Raw genomic sequence first — 18,389 nt, 5'->3', positions numbered from 1 at the left:
CTTACTTTATTGTCAAGCCAGCAAACCTTTGCCTTTCACTACCACAACGTTTGAAACACATTGTTTCCATGCATACATAACGTATAATTATGTCTTCACAACAAAATGCTGCCTCACTGGTTCCAAATCTTAAGTCTCCTCTAATTACATTAAATCAGTTATCTTCCTTATAAAGGTATGTGCTGATGTGACATACACAAAAGTGTAGTCACATTTTTGTAATATTAGATAATTGTCCTGTACTTAGAATAGCCTTCATGTGGATTGTGAATAAATAGGGATCTATATTCTAGGAATACACCTATTCCACATTCCGCCACCAGGTGGCCGCTACGTTTCCAGAGACAGGTTAGCTCGGTGCCCACGTGACGTTCTTCTTCAGATGACCAAGGAAGAGAGGATAACGAACACCGAAACTGACTCTGTCCCGTGTTTTCCCCTGTTTATTCAGGTAGGTATAACGCTGGCACATGAAAAACGTTTATTACGAGCACTTTGTACTATGAAACAAAACTTGACTCAGTTTTATGCCAGAAATGACATTACCTTCTAGTAGTTTAATGTATGTAGCGGAATCTAGGGTTTTATGCTAACTTTCATGGCAGCAGCCATTCCGGCCGTCCACTACGTGACATGTGGGTGGTTTTCACTGATGTTATTTTTGTTGCTCCTTTAGTCTTACAAGCTCCTGTTTTGTGTTTTGGATGTGTGATTTATTGTTTACATTGAAAGAGTACATTTCCGTATTTTGTATATTGTTAATTCTCTCCAGTTTTGCCTTGAAGTGCATCCAGTTGTCTTTATACACTATATTATACTGATACAGTGTTAGCCTGTTAGCAGAACAGAAGGGATATTGTGTTTTGTTCATGATTATTTCTTGATTTACCTAGTTACATGATGATATAAATGATTACATGATTTTATAAATACTTTAATAGTGATGTGATGATTAAAAACAATAGTCATTAGGGATGTGACGGTACGAAAACAGAATGGACTAATTCTATGCAGTAAGTAACATGATTGGTAAAAATCAAACATTATTACAGTATATGGATGCTGAGAAATGAAAACATATGGGAATATGGACATGTATGTAAAGAAGAATGTATTGAATTGATGATGAAACTATGGAGAAAATATGTGTCATTGATATTTTGTGAACATGATTTATGATTGAAATGATGGAACCTCTTTAAAACAAAGAACAGTAAAGTGATTTAAGAAACATGATTGTTAATAAATTGAGATGACCAAGGAAGAGAGGATAACGTACACCAAAACTGACTCTGTCTCGTGTTTTTCCCTGTTTATTCAGGTCTACCTAGCGGAGCAGTTTAAAATATAATCTGTTTTACTAGCCACACCCCTGGGGCGTGTAACACTGACAGTAGAGACTGTCAGAGTTTGGCAGCAGTCAGCTAGGTTTTGTTCCATGGCTTCCCTCCTGCTCCCACAGGTGGATTCCTGGGTTTTATTCCAGAGGAGGTCAAAGGCCAATTTCTTGTGTGTACAAATTACTTCATGGCAGAAGCATTAGACATGTTTTCTTTCATTATAGACAGACTGCCACTTGCTCTATAATAACAGTCCCTTATTATTTCTACATTAAATGGTCTTTGTTAGACCCTTCTGGGCTTGGATTTGCTTTTCCCCCCAAAACAATATAAAGGACTGTGGCAGCAGACTTTCAACATGTTTCTAATTGTCCTTTCTTTTTCATGAGTGTGGTGGGATTAGTGATGGTGGAGTTGTCCGGACGCTGGTGCTATTGGTGGTCAGTGTTCCTCATCTCAATTGCTGTGTGAGTAAAAGACCACTCATAATAACTGAGTGAAGAGCTGAAGAATAAACCTTGGTCCCATCAAAAATGGCATTTATGTGTTTTTTATAATACCGTTAATCAGATTTTCATGAAAGCTGATTAAAGGGTTGGCCAGTGACGAGCCCATTAAAGTTTGGAGTGGCGGTCATGTGATCTTCTCCGTTTAATTGTTTGCTAAACATGGCACAGGTAGCCCTCAACTTACAAACATTTGACTTACAAACTTTCCGAGATACAAACTGCAAAACATATCCGACTATTGTTTTGCAGTCCCTTTTTCTTCCACAGCCCCCACGGAGAGGCAGCACCGCTACGTTTGCACATCTCTAACACACATCTCCACCACTTTTTTCCGTGTTTTTTTAAAATCGACATATAATTGGAACAACTTAGGAACAATTCAACTTACGTACAACCTCTTGAAAGCAATTGTGTTCGTAAGCTGAGGACCACTTGTATATCGGAACATTGTGAGTGAATTCTGCTGACATTTTTCAACAGGCTGAATCTCAATGAGTTGATCAAATTTTGAAGTGAACGTGTAGTTTCACGTTTTTCAACAGTGGGAGGTAGGGTCTAATAATTGGCCCATTTTCCAAAGTGTGTAGAATCCTAGTATCCAAGACAGAAAATCTGTAAAAAATGGGAATGCACAAAAAACTCTCAGTCATCTAACATGTACAAGCTTTTGTTTTTAATGAGAAAATATGGGTAATACCTGTATGTATAATAGTTGTTTAACTGTGAGCCTCACATGAGCTATAAAATAAAGCAGAGTATGAGCATTACAAGTGGTTAACATAGCAACAGAGGTTACACCGCATAGTTAGATTAACTCATCACACGTGGACAGTGTGAGCTGACACTAATACTTTGGAGCTTCTGCAGGCAAAAACAAGCTACCAGCATTTAAAAATGATAAATACATCATCTCTGAACCATGAATTCAACCAACAGAAGCAGAATACAAACAAATCACAAAAATATGTCTCATCTGGATGCACAAGTTGTCTGATGCTTTGCAGTTTATGTTTATGTTGTTGTGTGTGTGTATGTGTGTGTGTGTGTCTGTGTGAGTGTGTCTGTGTGTTGCTCAGGCCATGGTGATGCTGTATGCTCCTACAAAAGATACTTATCCTTAAAAATGTCTGTATACAGTAAGATCATATTTCCTTTAAAAATGCAAAGTCACATGAATGCATCATCATATGAATAAAACAAGTGCTTTTAATATTGACTAACAGCTCAAATCATGTCCTGATGTCAGAAAAAGAACAAAACCATTTTTTCCTCCTTTCTTTAAGTTGCAAACTTACTTTTCACCCCAAAATTCCATGGATAAAAGTCCTCAAAATACTTTTTTGGATTTTATATATATTATATGTGCATGAAAACAAGTAGAACTCTCTGGAACCATCAATAGAGGGTCTTTGTGTCAGGAGAAACACATCATGGAGACACGGGTTGTTGGTTTTCACTTCTGGTTGGTGGAGGTGGCGGTATTGCACGCCTCAGAGAGCAGGTTAGCAGACGGACTTAAATAGTTTGATTGCTCAGAAAACCATGTCACTCATCCAAATAAATATATTATTAATGTTAAGGGTTAGAGAATGTCAATTCGTTTAGCTGAGGATCTTAGCATGTGAAGGCAAGTGTCGCCCTGGGGGACGCTTGAACGGGCGGTCCGACCAGGTGTCAAATATGTGACCTGTGCTTTACAGGAAAATGTTTCACAATCATCCTAAAAAATTAACCTTTATAGAGGCTTCAAAAAGACAAAGAATAAAACCTGAGAAGTACTCATGTTTTTACTTTTCCATTGAAGTGGTTCAAAATACCATTTTTTACATCTACACCTCTACATGAAATCTCTTACTAAACAATCCTGTAGTTTTTTTTGTGTTTAAGTTTGAAGGCTGAACTTCTACACCACAGTATCACTGCCATAGAGGCCTGCATTGTGGCCATGTCTCGTTCATTTAAGGCAGACAATCACTTTGTCCTGTTAAGTCAAAGATTAAAATATATTAAGTACTAAAGCACAATTTCACTTCTTTAATCTCCATACAGTCACTGATCATTGCAGCCTTTTAAATCGATCTTCCTTTCACTGCTTGTCGTGTGCTTCTATTGAGTTCGGAGTGTGATGTCATGCACACAATCGGTGTTTCTTAAATAGAGCATAGGTTGAGTAAATAACATTCTGTTTTGGTATAACTACTTATTGTAAAAGTCTTTTCAACATTTCTTATCAAACTATATTCCTCAGCAAACAAAGTATAGTCAACACAAAGCAGTTTGTCCTGCTGGAATCTCACATACATGTTCATACATGAAATACACAGTCTTACCTCAGTATAATACAGGAAACGACTGCTTACATCAGAAAGCACAAGTCAACAAAGCAATGCAAGTTAAAATAACAGATTTTAGTGTATAAAACCCAGCCCATTTAATTAATACACACACTACCCGAAGTGACACAAACATGACCTGCATTAGCCCCCCCACCCATTGTCACCTCTTGCAGAACCAAACACACAAAAAATAACTGGAGGTTTAAAAACACATTTTCAATCTAATGTATATTTCTCTAATGTCTACTGAAGCTGCAGCAATAATAAGAATACATCATACATACAAAGGCAAAGTTGAATACTTGATGCTAGTTTTGCAGATTTCTTTTCTAGCATTCAACACTTTGAGGCCGCTGTCAGCACCGATTTCTATCTTCATGTGCGTGCTGTACTTATGAGAATGACACATCTATGGTCCTTTTGGGTTGAAACTCTTCTTTTAGCATCATAAACTCCAGGTATAAATAAACACTGGATTAAATGACTTATTTGAGTGTGAAATAAAAAACTTCTGCCTGGCGTTTGTTGATGCAACGCTGCACACACACGCTTTGCATATTTTTCCTGTAGTTATTGAACACTTGCTGAGACGACCAGAGATGTCATCAAGCACACACTACCGACACTATCACCAAGTTTCAGGCAACGTGTCAAAACTAAATTTATCAGATCTCATGAATGGATATAGATACAAAACTTGCAGGTAAATATTCCTATGAACATGTCATCATGTTGTGTCAACCAGAGTCTGCCAACTAGTAAAAAACCTTTTATAAGAAACTCCCGTCTGATCAGCGCCCTTAAACCAACATAACACGTTCTGAGTGTCTCTTACACCACTGGAGGTTTTGTCTCCAAGCTCACCTCAACACTTCAAATGTCTCTCACATACTGAAGTCACTCAATGTACTGAATCGTCTTCAGTCCTCAGGTCTAAACAGCCCGCCCTGATGCATCTGTTCCATGAACCTCATTGGTTAAGCCAGTCATGTGATCATCAGAATACTATTAGTGAAATAAATATGTTATCTTTCCCCTCCTCTTCATCCTTTGCTTCCTCTTCCTCCTCCTCCCATTCCCAGTTTTCCATCCGTCTCTTCATCCTTCTCCGTTCCACTAAATTATTAAACTTTCCCTAAAAGGAGACATTTACTCCTCTTCTTCTTCCTCTTCTTCTTCCTCCTCTCCTTCCTCATTTGCGTAGATACCAGCTTCCCACTTTCGCGCCATGTCGCTTTTCCTCCTGGTAACACGAGTGGCCTCCAGAACCTGTCGATTACAAAAGAAGTCGTCAAAAGCCAAAGAATTAACACAAGCTATTTACTGATGAAACCCATAGGGTTCATGAAAAACACAACACGGTGACTGAAACACGGCATGCAGTGGTTATCAAAACAGAGGGAGCGCTTGGTTCACCTATCCTGCAGTACAGCTTTCACAAGTATTGACCAAACCTAATGAGACACCAAATAAAGCATTCCTGCAGTATTTCACAATAACAACCAAATGATTTCAACTCCACTTCAGGAAAGGTTTCATGCTTGAAAACCATATTTGCTCCCCATTTTATGTTCTCCGGTCACCAAGGCTTTTACAACTCACAACAACACACAAACAAACAAACTCAAGTGCATCTTCACACACAGGAAAGAATTCTTTGTTAGCAGGAATTAAGACTGAGAAAGTGATTGAGGATCTTGAGATGTTTTTATAATGTTTTTCATTTGATACGGTCAACATGAGTCCGGTCATGATTAAGAATTATTCAATACTAACATTGATTTATGTGTGCTTCAGTAACAGGACAGGCTTTAAGTGTTTCTCAAACTAACTTCTTCCAATTTTATTCTTGATTATATTTAAGCACTACTGTATTCTTCCTCATCTTGAAAATTGTGCATGAAGACTAAAATGTCAGGACATTGCTTTAGACAGATTGCGGCTATCGCTGAAAAAGAACAACCCAGCAGCTTCAAGTATCACCACGTCACTAGCGTTTTCATTTTGTTCTGATATTTTCAATACTGTAATGCAAAAATTCACTTGCACATTATTTATCTGGTGTTCCACAGTGGTTGTTTCAGATGCGGATGCCTAGTGTGTCTGTGAGGGTGGGGGCGGAAGACAAGCACATGCAGCACCAACACCACAGAGCAGGACAGTAAGGCCGTGAGCCACGAGCAGACGTGGGTCTAAAAATGCAGCTGTCCGTCCCAGACGTCACCCGGTGTGGGTTGCTAACAAAAACAATACATCCCCACACTCTGGACGGTTGTTGCATTTGATATATGTCATATTGTGTTTATTATATCTGCTGATTCATGTAAGCTGATGATGATGTACATTTAACATACAATATGAAAGTGAAATCTGAATTTGTGAACTTTCTCTTTACCACTTTTAAACTCTCATTGTTCAACTGAAATCGTGTCATGAATAAACAGATAATTTAAATATACAAAGACTATTTTTTTCTCCCGGTAGGCTCCAGTAGGGGGTTCCAACTGTCCAGACCTATTCAGGTATGTATTACTTTCTGTTAGCGTGACCCATGTCTGTCATTTACGGCTGTGAACGGAGTGGACAGGTACCTCTGTGGTTACCTCGTTAGCCAGCAACAAACGGGCATACTGACCGACCAGCAGGAGAGAAGGAATAGTACACATAGTCAACACATGTGATGTCATCATAAACAAAAAATAGCATCCACAACAACCCGCTGCATGTCCAAGATAAATTATATTTCATTTTATCGTAAATGCATTTTCCCTTGCATTTGTTGGTAGTTGTAATATACTGTCGCCTCCTGACAAATTTCTTATTTAGTACGTGAATTCTGAACCTTCCGCTAAAGGTATCCTGAAAAATATATTCAGATACAAATAAAGGAGAGATGGATTAATGAACAAGGTCTGTGATGTAGTTCTGGTTTCATTTCCTGCTTCAGGCTGGGAGGGTCCCCGAAGTTTCTTTTTCAGGGAATGGATGGAGGAATTGAACAATGGAGACAACAACAACTGATTAAACAAAGATTTTAAAATACTCTCACATTTTCGCTGCTCGTGATAATAAACCATGTTTATTTAGTTATGTTTCATTCATCTAGAGCAGTGGTTCTTAACCTCGTTGGAGGTACCGAACCCTGCCAGTTTCATATGCTCACTCACCGAACCCTTCTTTAGTAAAAAAAATATAAATATATTTTTTATGTTTTACTGGTTAATGAAATGTGCATTAACGTCACCTTTTTCAAAAAACAAAACCAAGACAGTGCATGAACTCACATGAAATGACCTACCTGCAAATCAGTTTGACTTCTGCTGTTGTTACTGAGAGACCAGTTCCGATATGTGTGGCTTCACCTTGGCAAGTGCTACTCTAATGTCATTTTCACACCAAAGTCTGTTTCTGTTGTTTTCCATGCAGCTTAAGGAAGTGTTCCTTTATTTTTGCCAGAGACTAGAGTTACTCAACTTGACATTGCAAATCATGCAGAACGCTGACTTCCATCACGTTCCGTTATACAGTACACGTAAATTCACGTTGCACATCTTCGTCCGACCACGACGAATTATGAGTGAAAGTTTTGCTCAACATTGTTACTAAGAATAAAAATATTAAGAAAGCAATCAGACGACGGACCATCATGACAGTAGAGGTAAGATCTTAAGCCCGAGCCAGAGGCCAAGCCCGACCCGGCCCGAATTCGGGCTCAAAATGTCAATAATTACGTTCGGGTCGGGTCAGATTGGGCTTTAATACCCATGGGCTCAGGTCACGTCGGGCTGGATTTTTTTAGGCCCGATCTTACCTCATGTAGCACAGGTAGGCTAATCAATGTAGCCTGATCACCAGCAGCCAGTGATGGCTAACAGGGCGTGTCATCATGAATATTACACAGTGATTTGTGTATATTCGTCAAAAACACCCGACACATCTTGTCAGGTGTTTTGTCTTGACCTCCGGAGACGGATGTCAAGAAATATGTGATTGGTTTCAAATATATGTTTTTGTTTTTATTGTTTATCTAAACAGGACAGATTAAATACTTACACTGTTGTCTTCCATTTTTTCCCTCCTCTTCACTTTGTGTGTTTCATAGTCTTCCATTAACGTCTGCATGAAGTTTTTGGGTCTTCCCCCAGAATCCTCGCTGCTGGCATCCGACAGAGTTCCTTCTGAAGGTGAGGGTGAGACAGGCGCCGCAGGCCGAACCTTCTCGATCTTTCCTGCACGTCACGCAAAAACACATGAGAAAAAACATGATTGTAGTTTGACCGCAGTTTGTTAATGTGTCATAACTGGAGACAGAATAAACCTTTACGGCTGCATTCCATTTAGGTTACATCTTGTAATTTATATTTTTCATTTGGTTTATTGTTAAAATAAATACATTTAAATGGAGTTGAATTGAAATAATTGTTTAGCATATAATTACATTAATGTTGAAGTTCCAGCATGTGATGATTATCCCTAAATTTAAATTAAACCAAAGGTTAATGGGAAAGTCATAAATTCTAAAACTACAGTATTTTGATGCACTGAACAATCAAAAGATCTGACGTGATGGTGGCACTAGAAGTAAAGTATGGATCAAAACAGTCAATCACATTCATCCTGATTGCAACTTGAACGTCTGATAAAAACATCTTTCATTAATGGATTCATGTCCATTAATGATTAAACTGGTGACCTGACGCACTGACGCAGCTCCAGCCTGGCTAAAAACAACGCAACCACAACAACCTCGCGCCGGGCGTCAGCGACAAATCAGAACCAGTTCTCTAAAGCAGGTTGGTGCAGACTGACCTGGTGCTGTCCTAGCTGTCAGTGTGAGCCTCGCTGGCAGGCTGTTGCTCTTCGTCTTATCTGCTGGGGATATGGTGGTTGGCCGCATCCCAGTCCTCACATGGCCGTGGCTGCTGCTGCTGGAAGCATTGCTGGAGCGGATGATCGCCACAGGCTGTGTCTCCCTCTGTTTCTTCAGCTCATCCTCCCTCTGCTGAGCTGCTCGGATTTCCTCCTCAATCATGGAAAAAGTTCTCTGCTTCTTGGAGCGCACGCGGAACGGGCCGCTGGCGGGCTCCACCCCGGTGGCTCGTGCCGCCGCCGCCGTGCTTCTTAGCTCGGCCGCCTCAGAGTATTTGCTGAAGTAACTAAATTCAGGGGTCTCCGGGCTTGGAGGAGATGGGGGACGGTACACCGGGGTTGGCCTGGGAGTTGGTGCCGATACGACGGGGGCCGAAGTTGGAGGAGGAGCAGAGGAGGCGAGAGCTCTGGTATATGAGGACTGGATTTTAATCCTTGGGCCTCCACTTTTGGGTCTCTGTGGTGGAGAAATGGGCTGAGGAGAAGGTGGAGACGGTGTCTGGAGGTGTTGCTGCTCTACCGGCCCGGAGGACTGCTGCTGCATTTCTGTTGTGTTCTCTTGGAAAGCGACTCTTATATCCGGCTGTATGTCTGATGGAGGAGACGCACTGGATGGAGCGGGACTGGAGGGCACAGGTGACTGGAGAACAGGAGCTCTACTGGAACACACAGGAGAGGAAGAAACTGGCACTGGACTGCTTATAGAGACCGAAGAAGGAGACACAGGGATGCTCAACTGGGACGAATTAAATCTGGACGGCTGCCAGTCGTCTCCGTTCTGAGCAGCGAGGGCGTTCTGGATGGCGTTTTGAACAAGAAGCCCTGCCTGGTACTCCAGATTGTCTTCTGTTGGGCTGCCAACGGTCTGCCCATTGACCGGTGTGGTGGGCTGCGGAGTGGGGGGCGACACTGGGGTTAGTGGCAGTGGGGTAGGTGGCAGCGAAGCCCCGCTGTCAGAAACACTATCCAGGCTGAACACGGTGGTGTCCTGAGAACGCACAGACAGCTCGTCTAAACCCGAGTCGGACTCCTCTGGATGGAAGTGGCCCCTCCCTTCCTCCTCTTCAGGCAGGATTGTCATTACAGCTCGTGCACAGGTGAACTCTTCTGTCTGGCCTTCATCGGACCAGGTCACGTGACCATCTCCAGTTTCAGCAACGATGTTGCTGCTCCTCTGGCTGTCCTTGGTTGAGGATTTTGAAAAAGGTTTGGCAGAGTATATTTGAGGGGTTACATCCCTCCTGGTTGCCTCCCCCTGAAGAAATTGCTTCCTTGCAGAAGAGAAGTTGATCTGCTCCTCCACTATGTCCATCTTACTGCTTAATTCGGGGTCAAAGGTCACCATTGTGGGGGGTCCTGTCAACTGTGGCTACAAATGCAGATGCAAGAACAGAAGACAAAGTTAGGATCAAACAAAGCAGTAAGAAAACAAACACTCAATATTTCCTCAGAATGGTATCTTGTTTGTGTGTGTGTGTTTGTGTTACCTGTGTGTATGCATAGGCATGATTCTGCCTCTGCTGCTTTCTCTCCTGATATTTCTTGAGAGACTCAAGCTGCTCTGCATCCAGCTGCTCCTCCAAAGGAACCTGGATTGAAGAAACAAACCAGCAAAGAATCAATGAATCATTTAATTTAAGTATCTAAAGGACTGAACCTGAAACAGAGAGGTGAGGTGAGGCTACCTCCTGAGGAGGGTTCCACCAGCGCGTGGCAATGCCAGGGTTCTTCTTCACGGCCTGTTCTCTGATCAGCTCCTGACGCTCCCGCTCCAGCTCCTGAACCTGACAGCAGAAAAAAACCAGGAAGAGGAAGAATATGAAATAGAACTGCAAGCAGCACCGGGATTACAATAATAATGAGTGAGAAATGTTCTTATGGTTAGTTGACAGTAGAAAAAAGGGAAACTGCATACAGGACCCTGAATGTCTTTTTCACTCTAAACCTTGACTCACTGAAAGACAATATTCAAAATATTATGGATAAAGAGATTAACATAATAAGTTAATAATGCACCTTACATATTATGTGTTCCTGGATTCTCAGAGCTGTTTCAGTGAAAGGTGACAGTCATGGGTGAAAACAAGAATATTTCTTAAAATTCTTATTTTGCTTTCCAAGAAAAAAAAATACAAACTGTTCAGTTGATCTCTGTGCTGAATAAAGTAAAGTAACTATAATAATTTAAGTAAACCTTGATTATTTGGTGATTTACAGGAATTATTTAAGTAACAGTGGAGAAACATCTCCAATGTTTCCTCTCATTTCTACTATGATTGTTTTTGTTAGTGTGCTTCTTACAGCCGATACGTTAGCAGTTCTTTACCTCCTCTGTGGGTCTTCTCCTCGTCACCCTGACATGCTGCTCCTCTCCGGGGGTAAAGAGTTTCGCCGGTCGCCTCTCCTCGTGAAACGATCTCAGCTCAAACTTTGGCCCGCCGCGACCAGACTCCTCTCCCTGCAGATGTCCATTGGTCCTCACGGCAGAGTCCTCCTCGTGGAGGAATGTAGAATGTTTCTGCCCCTCCACCACGACCGAGTGGTGACCGACAGGAGAGGAAGCTGACACACAGACAGAAGGAGAGTTTCCATCGATGCTGATTGGGCTGGTGTTTTCCAATGGAGAAGAGTTTCCGTTGGTGGGTGTTTCTGAGGCAGCATCTAAAACCTGGTCCAGGTAGCAGATCTCCTGTAGACACCACAGACAACACACTACTGTAGTCTATACATGATATTCTATTATAGTAGGGAGATGATTTTTACAAGCCATGTCCCATAATTAAAACTTGTTTTATCACAGTTGACAATAAGATGTAATTTCTATGTATATTTAACTTAGAGTTAACATTTTGAAACCAGTCTAGCAGAGGAAAGTCAACTGAGGCAAATATTTCTCAGATTGAAAAGAAAGTTACAGAAAGAAAAGAAAGGGAAGTGACATGGAGAAATTCAAAAGCACTCGCTAAGATGTTTAAACAACAACACAATTCCCATGTTCCTCATACTGCTCTATGCCAGAATTAATAAAATAAACCGAATATTGGAGCTGAGTCTTCATACCTGTACCACCTCACTGTCTGGAGCCTCTACTTTCACACCAAGTGCATTGTGGGATCGGTTACTGGGGCAGCCATGTTGGATCTGCTGGCTCTCCAGTTCCATGTTTGCTGGCCTGTCAGAGATAATGCTGACCGATTCCTGGAAACTGACGCTCTTCAAGGCTCGCTCTCTTGGTATGTTGTCAATGACATCCTTCGGTTCTTGGCACAATTTCTGTGGGAACAAACAAAAAAGACAACATTCAGAGATGTGTTGACGGGTTTCAAATGATCTCGCAATCACTTTAACAAAAACAGAATCTCAAATAATCTATAAAAATCCACCCCACACAAAAAAACACAACATATCTGTCTGCATTGCAGTAGTTCGTCTGCAGGACTGCACTTGCTGGTTCCAACCGTTAGGGGGCGCCAAGTCCCATGCTGCTGCTGCAGTACAATCAAGTATGAACCAAAATCATTTGTATTGCTGAAAACTGCTATCTGCTGTCTATAATTCTTTCATAATTATACAAAAAATTGACCAAGGTTCAGAAGGTTGTGTTTTCTTTTTCATTTTTAAAAGAATTGAAGCGTATTGCTAAGCTTTTTGAAATGTGACGCTGGTCTCTGTCTGTTCCTAATGTCAACTGCTAACAACAAGGTTGCTACTAACAAGGTTGTTAGTAGAGGAAGTCTGAGTTCCACGGCCAAATTTACATCCTGTCTTAATCTTACATTCTGTAGAAATGGATAAGACCGTGAATGAAATGGTTTCTGAATTAAATACATACAATCTAAACTAATCTGCGAACTCTCTTTTGTATGATGAAATTACTTCATGCCAAGAAACATAATCATAATATTTATGAGCAGTGATTAACACAATGCTTCAATCCATTTGCAGGGTTTTTCCTAGAAAAATGAGCGTGAGGGAAGACTGTTTTTGTAACTGAGTTGAAATGGAGCATTCTGGAGCTGTTGATGAAATTTACTGTTTCTTCCTTTATTCTTACTCGACTGATTGATCATCTCACCTTCACTTCCAGGTCTGCTTTGTGACAGCAGAACAAGTCTTCCTTTTGCTCCTGGCAGTCCTTGCCTTTTTCATTTTAACAGACTCATTTAAGGCTAAACCTGCATTCTGGTTAGAAGGCAAATACAGAAAGAGGACAGAGCGTGCCCGTCACAATGATTAGAAAATACACTGGCAATTACTGTATATCCTCACTAGGAATGGCTGCTGGTAACATTAACTACTAGGTATCCTCCAGAGCCTGATGCTTCACCCTCATACATGCCATCAGTGTAAATATGTCCTAAAACACGTTAGGATCCAAATCCAGTTTCAGTCATGTGTTTCCCTCAGTAACAGAGATGTTTTCATGTTCTGACACAGCTCTTTGGACATTTTTGCCTTTTGATAGAACCAGCTGAGGAATTCTTCTCAAGTAAATCTCTGCAGGTCCTGAACCAAATGCTGCCAAAACGACCAAACTCATTTTACTTATGGATCTGGGAAGTTTGACCTTTGACTTTTGTGTGAGCCCTTCTGACACCAAGATGGATATTAGGATCTTCTACTTTGCAACGAGCCCAGGCAGAGCTTTACCAGCTGATGGGTGTCTGGTACACACTGGCATTCAGGGATCAGATCTGTGACCTCCTGTTTTTGTAAACTGTCCATCCAACACATTCCAGACCCACCATTAGCCAGAAGCTACACTGACACAGCCATGATTTTACTTCTGTTCTCAGTAACACACACTCTATTTTCTTCCTGTTTTACTGCCCTGCGCCTTCTAAACCTGTTCCACGGATGTGTTTACCTCCTAGACCCCCAACCTTCTAACACGTGAGAGAGTGTGTATGTGTGTGGAGATTTAATGAGGATCACTTCAGTGAATTGAAGCACTGTTCAGTTTAAGCACACACGACCATAATGGGGAAGTCTTTTCTTTTTACTTGCTCACACTTGAGGACTGTCGCACTACCAGACACCATGTGTCTATCAGCAGGAGCCAACTACATATTTCAGTATATTTGGTATTAATTTAAAGAAAGATGGCAGCCTAAACTTAAATTGAGATCAATACTATTCCCTCTCTTAAAATAAGTTGTATTTCTTCCTCCTATCGTCATCAATCCTTTATACTACGAAACACATTCAGGGGCTTTCAGGCTCAGTCACATGTGGACCTCACTCTATCATGAAGGATGGTGTCTATGGGAGACTGCATGAATCTGATATAAACAAACCCACCCTCTCATCTGTTCATCCACTTGCCCATCCATCCATCCACCCATGTTACTACTACTACTACTATACTACTACTACTATTACTACTACTCCTTCTCCTACTACTGCTCATCTACCAATAATAACAACATAGTACCAAAGTGAGTTGAAAATCACGTTATGCTTGTGAGACAGGAATTGTGACACATGCTTAAGTTTCATCTTTAATGGATTTGCATTATAGACTCTGTTGTTTAGCAACAATAAGAAGTCACATTTAAGAATTAAATGTTTAAAAAGCAGCATTGGTCTCTTTGAACAGCGTGTTTTTACTACGTATGGCCTATATGGGACTTGTAGTTCCCCTAATATGATATAACAATTTATGAGTAGTATTCAGTGGCTGTCCTCCAGTAATCAGAACAAAATACTCAACAAGCTGACAAATTGATCCATCAAACATTCTCATGTTATGTTTGCTAATGAAGGCAGCACGGATGTCACACACTCACACAGGTCATCTCTCTTGTTACACTGCATCCCTTCTGTAGTGTACAGATGTACATGTGGAGGAATGTGTGAGTGTGTAGGATTGTGTGTCCAGCAGGCACAACAGTAGAGGGGGAGGATATCCTGTTACTGCCTCAGGAAAGCAGTACTACACTACAGGAATGTCTCATATGCACTACTGTTGCACACACAGACACACACGACTTCCACTAAATGTGCAGCAGTGTATGGCTGTGTTAGTGTGTCTGAAGTGTTAGTGTGTCTGAAGAGCATGTGTGTGTAATCATGTGTGTGTTATTCTCAGTGAGGTGAGCTGACATTCCAGACATAACTAGCTGTCCTCAGGGTTAGAATTCTAATACCAGTGTTGAAGGACACTGCACACCCTTTCTGGCCAGCTAGAGGAGCAGTGTGTGTGTGTATGTGTGTGTGTTTAAGGAGGACAGAAATCCTCAAACTACAGGTATACCTCAGTTTGCGTCAAGTTATATTGTTCTCAATTATATATTGGTTTTCAAAGTAAAATACACAAAACATAAAGATAAAGTTAACGTCATTTTACCCGTGATGTATGGTAAACATTGCCAAATTATATTTGTAAATTTAGATCGTTTTTTTGTATTACATTAAATAATAAAACATATTCGTTTGGAGGCTTAAAATAGACTAAAGTTGTGTCTCCTGGAACCACAACGTAAGATAACATATACATGTACATAAAAATGTCTAATGTCTTTGTGAGTTGTTTGAAAGCAACGGAAGTTACCAGAGGGTCTTGAATTAGCATTGATGAAAAGATGATAAAGACAGTTATGGTGGAAAGAACGGCTTTAGGACTTTAGGTTTGGGGCAGAAAATTGAGGTCCCTGCTCAGTTATTATTTTATGACTTGGAGGACTGAGTGGATAAAAAATGAATGGAAATACTGTAGGGGGAATTGTTGCAGGTGGCATAAATGAGCAAGAAATGTTTTGGATGCTGAATTTTCACCTCAAATTTGCTAAAACTTCGCGCTGTAATGTTGGATTTCTCTAGAAAACAGGATATTATAAGGTCTAGGGATGAATGACACATCTGGTGATACAGTTTAGAGTAAATCTGAGTCAGCGACTTGAACCTCATGTTCTCGCTAAGTGCTGTCTCATTCTCTGTGTCACCATCCCCATCACATCTGGAAACGCTTACACTCTTAACTGTGGTGCGCAGAACTCACAAGCACACACATATAAATAAACACACTTTAAACACACACAGTCAGTTGCATGCTTCAGACACTAGGGAAGCTTGTAAAGCTTGTTACCAGAATGTGAACGCTCCCTGCCTAGAAGTAAGCACGCATCTCTGGCATCGCTTAACCTCTTGGCTTCTCTTCATCTCACAAAACATACGTATATGTACACAACACATTTTCCATGGCTTCACAGGGCTGCAAAAGCACACAGCGGAGCCACAAAGCATAGAAAACTGAGCTCTTGTGTAACCCGTTGCAGTCAGTGTCCCCGGCTCTTTTTCCTGGATGAACATGATCCAGTGTAGAAACCGGAGTAGTCTGGAGTTTGTATCCCAGCAGAATGAAGTCTGACCCTCCGCAACACAGTGGTCTTTAGGACATAGTCATGATTTCAGTCTGTCCCCACTATGGTTCAGAGATGAAGCAGAGTGATGGCTGGTTAGGGGAGTGATGGAGCCACCAGCTGGCATATTCTACAACACCACAATCTCACCTTTACCATCAATAGTAAATAAATTTTAATATAAAGACACATCTTCAAATGCATTCCAGTTTGGATGAGTGTTTAGTCTATCCTCATATTATCATATCTTCAAATGTTATTTTTATTTGAGCTCAATCTCACCGTCTGAAACGGATTTAATTGGATGTGATGTTGAAGAACACAAAGTTCCATTCCAAAGCTTTTTCTCAATAAAAGAAAATAAAATCTATCAAAAATAAAGAAAATGCCTGAAAGAAAATATTTAAAGAAAAGTATAATGTATTAAACTTCTTCATTTAAACTCACCTGTTGATCTGAGAGGGATCCTGTGTCTCAACTGTAGATTTGTCTATTTTAGTGGAATAACTTCATCCATAGTGTCGTTTTCCCTTCAGTCTAATATTACGATATCCTCTACCATCCATGTATAATTCCTCAATTTATTTTTTCTTATTTAGCCCTGTTCATTTCAGTCCAGCTTGGTGCGTCCAATTCCAGATAGTAGGAGTGCCGTGGTTTTCCCTGGCCAAGCCTTTTCCTCCTCTTCTTCTCCTCCTTTTCCTCCCCTCCCATCTCTTTCCTCTCCTCCACAAAGCCTCTCCTTTCTCAGTAACATTCCTGCTGGCTGCTCTGTAAGTTGTGATGTCATGGACCATGTGTGTGCATATACGTGTGTGTGTGCGTGTGTGTGTGTTTCTCCAGATGCCCTCCCACACAAAGACCCCGTCTGTGCAGACTCTTCATACAAACATACACACATACCAAAAACATCCACCCTGTGGCTCCCCACTCTTCCTTTCCTGCGTGAGAGCAGACCAAGCCCTCTCTCTCTCTCTCTCTCTCTCTCTCTCTCTCTCTCTCTCTCTCTCTCCCTCCCTCTCTCTCTCTCTCTCTCTCTCTCTCTCTGTGTCTCTCTTTCTCTCTCCCTCCTCCCTGCACACATACGCACGACGCTCGTCCACTTTAACCTCTTCTCAAAACTGAAGTGACCACCAGAAACAGGGAGGCGATAATGAAAAGATGATGACTGAAGGAAGAGGGAGGAGGTGATAAAGGAGGCAATGGCATTTTCTTCTGTCATCATCAGTATGGGACTGTTGACTCAGTTCCGGATAAGGGTTAGACAGGTCGTCTTTTAATAAAAATGCTTAGCCTAACCTTTTAGGGCATTTAATTATTAACATTTCATCCTTGTCAAACTGAAGTGATAATCCCACAGAGAGAAATCTCATTTTTACATCCTTGAGTCACCTTCCAGCCTCTTAGAAACCATCGGGTCACAGGATCAGGTAGGTGGAAACCAGATCTGGCCTGAGTCATGGTTCACTTTCCCTCCTGACAAACATCAAGATGCAACTGGTAACACTTTCCTTGAATTTACAGGATCAATTAGCAGCCGTGCATGCGTGGCGATGATGTCAGAATGCATTTCAACAACGGGTGCTACAGAAGGAAGCAGTATCTGACAGAGGGATGGATGACTGTTCTGTGACTTCTGTTAAAATGAGTTTCTTCCACTATGTCACAAATGGACCAGGTGTTGATGACAACAAACTGAACACGGTGGTACACACAGATGGTACAAGCCTCCAGCCTTCTATCTTCACATGATTGACCAAATTGAAAAGTGATTGGAATCATGGTGGGGACAGCAGGTTGTTCCAGAGGTCAGCAAGGTTATTAGATTTTCTAGTTGGATGGACGACTTTCAGAATTTAAAAAGTGCCTCCTATAGCTGGGCATCCTGTCAGAGAGGATCCGTTTCTTTTCACTAGCTGCTAATTTATCTGGATTCAAGCCTGGTGAGTTCCTAGTCTGGAAATAATTCACATG

The 18,389-nt window shown here is 41.2% G+C and overlaps 1 protein-coding gene across 3 annotated transcripts in view; it reads right to left on the bottom strand.

Annotated features, from left to right (window-relative positions):
- Positions 1-2,507: 2,507 nt before the first annotated feature.
- The window catches only part of palm2akap2 (PALM2 and AKAP2 fusion), a 65,345-nt gene continuing 49,463 nt past the window's right edge, over positions 2,508-18,389 (bottom strand). For all 3 annotated transcript variants that reach the window (XM_068335586.1, XM_068335588.1, XM_068335587.1), the window contains 7 exons: positions 12,115-12,327; positions 11,381-11,743; positions 10,740-10,838; positions 10,542-10,643; positions 8,995-10,423; positions 8,239-8,414; positions 2,508-5,454 (listed from right to left, as the gene is read on the bottom strand). In XM_068335586.1, coding sequence (XP_068191687.1) covers positions 5,335-5,454; positions 8,239-8,414; positions 8,995-10,423; positions 10,542-10,643; positions 10,740-10,838; positions 11,381-11,743; positions 12,115-12,327 — 2,502 coding nt within the window. In that variant the 3' untranslated portion in view covers positions 2,508-5,334. The remainder of the gene's footprint in view (positions 5,455-8,238; positions 8,415-8,994; positions 10,424-10,541; positions 10,644-10,739; positions 10,839-11,380; positions 11,744-12,114; positions 12,328-18,389) is intronic.

Source organism: Antennarius striatus, chromosome 15 (assembly GCF_040054535.1).
Source record: "Antennarius striatus isolate MH-2024 chromosome 15, ASM4005453v1, whole genome shotgun sequence".
NCBI classification, from domain to species: Eukaryota; Metazoa; Chordata; class Actinopteri; order Lophiiformes; family Antennariidae; genus Antennarius; species Antennarius striatus.
The sequence above is the reverse complement of the archived record's forward strand: the minus strand, read 5'-3'. Positions and strand labels throughout refer to the sequence as shown.